At 43.6% G+C, this 3,228-nt stretch overlaps 1 protein-coding gene across 2 annotated transcripts in view; it reads left to right on the top strand.

Moving 5' to 3' along the window:
* The window catches only part of thsd7aa (thrombospondin, type I, domain containing 7Aa), a 213,050-nt gene that overhangs the window by 185,037 nt on the left and 24,785 nt on the right, over window positions 1-3,228 (top strand). For both annotated transcript variants that reach the window (XM_032535292.1, XM_032535291.1), the window contains exons 23-24: window positions 2,331-2,504; window positions 3,109-3,204. In XM_032535292.1, the coding sequence (XP_032391183.1) occupies window positions 2,331-2,504; window positions 3,109-3,204 (270 nt within the window). The remainder of the gene's footprint in view (window positions 1-2,330; window positions 2,505-3,108; window positions 3,205-3,228) is intronic.

The raw sequence follows: 3,228 nt of genomic DNA, 5'->3' as shown, positions 1-3,228 counted from the left end.
AGCAAGCACTAGGCGACAGAGGCAAGGAAAAACTTCCTTTACGAAGAACCATGGCTCAGGGTGGGGGGTATCTGCCTCGACCGGTTGGGGTTGAGAGATAGAGAGAGAGAGAGGATTGTAGCAGAGGGTGTAGAGCAGGAGCATGGAGGCAGCAGGTGACTCCAACCACAGATCCAGACTCCACAGCTCCAGAGGCAGAAACACCTGCAGGAAGAGGAGGAGTAGAGAGGAGAGGGGCGAGAGAGCACAAGACTACGAGGGCGAGGGAGTACAAGACTCCAGGAAAGGGAAGAAGTCGAGTTAGTGACATGCATTAATGGGATGAGGTTGCATACAGATGGTGAGAAGGAGGAGGAGAGAGGAGCTCATGCATCATTGCCTATTCCACAGTGTATGTCAGGATAAACCAGCTGATGTCTACTGGATAGATATTCAATATCCAACTGGTTAGACAACATATAAATATAACAGTAGTCACTATTCAGTGTGTTGATCTCTAGTACCACCTGTGCTTATTCCAGGCTTTCAAAATAACAACAAAGACCTGGCAGTTGAAGCACTCACTGTTGAGTGTGTTTGATTGTCGGAGCTTCGAGAGCTCCAGAGTGTGCCACACAATGCAGCGCTGATGTTAACAGGTGGGAGGACAATGCTGCAAGCTTTTACCGAACAGATAACAGATGTATGTGGCAGCCAACTTTTATTATGCCAAAATAAAAAGCTTTGAGTTGCTATCAAGCTGCCGAAGGGTGTTACAGCTGGTTATAGCAGCTGCACTGTGTGTGTCTAGTATTTGTTCAAGCATGTGCGCACATGTGTATACTTATAAAGACTGCTGCAGCTTGGATTGTGTGTGGGTGCAATCAGCCCGTAATCAAGTTAAGTGGCTTAGTGGAGACTACAAGGTCAAAGAGGAGCCTCAGGTTTGTGCTTTTGACTACTTCAAAAAGAAAACCATTCGCTCTAATAGAAATGTGTGTGTGTGTGTGGGGGGGCAAGGTTAAGGGCCATGCGCAAGGGCACCACAGTGGTGGTAATGAGGGAAGGACAAGCTCTTCTTCACGCAGATTTATCCTGTCGCTCTGGGTATTTACGCAACAACATTGTTGCCAATCAATTAACTAGTCCTCATAGTACTTGACTCTGATTGGCTGAAGTGCTGATTGGAGGCTTTCCAGTTCAAATACTGAAAATTGGCAGAATTGGATGCTTAAAATAGTGCAAGGAAAATCAGACCTTTACTTAAAACCAACGCTTTTTTTTTCCAATTCCCGTATTTTATAAGCATATTCTATATATTAGTAAGCCTCCCTATTTCCTGCTCTGCTACTGTTTTTATTTGTTGTAAATGCAATCACGACGTCTTTAGCTGTTATCTCAATACATTCAGCTTATGTACAGTTCCACAGCACTGATCATGTCATTTTCACCACTCAGCTCCTCTCACTTTCTCTTTTAAACTGCAATACTGTTCTCTTCACGACTTCTCATCAATCATCTTAAAAGTCTAGCATGTCAAAAGACGGAATTCCTCCCTCTCTGCTTTTAATATGAAACAACTGCAGGAAGTTCTGGGGTCGTAATGAATTGATTTGTCTGACCAGAAAAAAGACTCACAGTTTACTTAGCGGTATTTTTTTTATACTTTTAACCACATCTTCATCAGTGGATGCCCTCGCTCGGTTGTCATGGAAATAGCTCAGCTGTTGTCACTTTTCCAAAGTCCATGTGATGCGGTTAAAAGCTTTGAAAAATCAATAATTGTGTTTTGCCAAACTGCTGTTTACAATGTTAAGCATGAACTTACATTGGCGCCCGGATAGCTCCGTTGGTAGAGTGGGCACCCATATATAGAGGTTTACTCTCGGCCGCTGGTTTGACTCCGACCTGCGGCCTTTTTGCTGCATGTTGTACCCCCTCTCTCTCCCCTTTCATATCTTCAGCCGTCCTATCAAAATAAAGGCCCGAAAATGCCTATAAAATTATCTTTAAGAAGTAAGTGGAATTGATTAGTGAAATCAGAGTATTCATCAGAGTTTATTCTACACCTTCTCAGTGGTTTTTTATCTGGCCTTTATAAGCTACCCCTCTGTAATTTGTTAATGCTTGCAGCTTGTCACAGCACAACTGTCACAATTTTTTGGTGATTTGACCTTTTTTAAGTTGAGCTGTAACAACATGCAAAATAAAATCGAAATCACGACACTCAGCTCCACGAACCTGTGTCGCGGAGTGAGAAGGCAGAATTATCCTTCCCGTCCAGATCCAGTGCTACCACGTCTTTAGATTACTGTTAGCAGAAGTTGATGATCTCTCTGTTTGTTCTGTAGGAGAGTGCTACCTGACAGACTGGACAGTTTGGAGTCCATGCCAGCTAAGCTGCGTGAGTGGGGATGACCTGGGTTTCGGCTCGGTCCAGGTCCGGTCCCGAGCCGTGGTGGCCCAGGATCCAGAGAACCTGCTCCAGTGTCCAGAACAGGAGCTGGAAGCTCGGCCGTGTACAGGTCAGTCTGGCAGAGTCCTGCTGGAAATCCAAATGACACTAAAGTGATTCACAGAGGCATGCTATAGGAGTGCATGTTGTATCTACAGCTGGGGCCAGTGTAGCCCTCTTTTAAACTTGATCCCGGCGCCCCTAAAAAATAATTGCCAAAAAATAGTCTGTGTTAATCTTTTATGAGCTAGGGAGTTCTGCTCTAGCAAAATCACAACATCGTGAAACTAAACACAGAATCTTGATGAGAAGATCATTCAGAAAAACCTTTTCAGACATTTTCATTGTCGGCCTTTAGTCAAAATCACATGAATCTGAAATTGTCAAATGTTATTGATTCTGCATTTTGGAAGTATCTGCTTTTCAGTAGATAATTATCCAATTTCCTTTGTTATACCACCTCACCTTTGTAGCAATGGCCCTATGGCGTCTTTCTAGTTACACAAGTTGGTGTTTCCCCTATCACGATAGTCCACAACGATGTTAAAATGCACGTTAGTTTAGTAGAATAACGTAAAAAAGAAGCTCTGATCCTAGAATGGCCCCTAATCTACAGTATAAGATTCAATGTTATTAAAGCCTTTAACAAAGTCATGGCCGTGCTTTTCCTGCAGAGGGTCAGTGTTTGGAATACCAGTGGAGGACTGGACCATGGAGGACTTCATCTCGCCATGTCTGGTGTCAGCGCTCAGATGGGCTAAATGTCACAGGTAAGCATAATATATATATATATA

Source organism: Etheostoma spectabile, chromosome 14 (assembly GCF_008692095.1).
Source record: "Etheostoma spectabile isolate EspeVRDwgs_2016 chromosome 14, UIUC_Espe_1.0, whole genome shotgun sequence".
NCBI classification, from domain to species: domain Eukaryota; kingdom Metazoa; phylum Chordata; class Actinopteri; order Perciformes; family Percidae; genus Etheostoma; species Etheostoma spectabile.
Note: the sequence above shows the minus strand (reverse complement) of the source record. Positions and strands in the feature narration are given on the sequence as shown.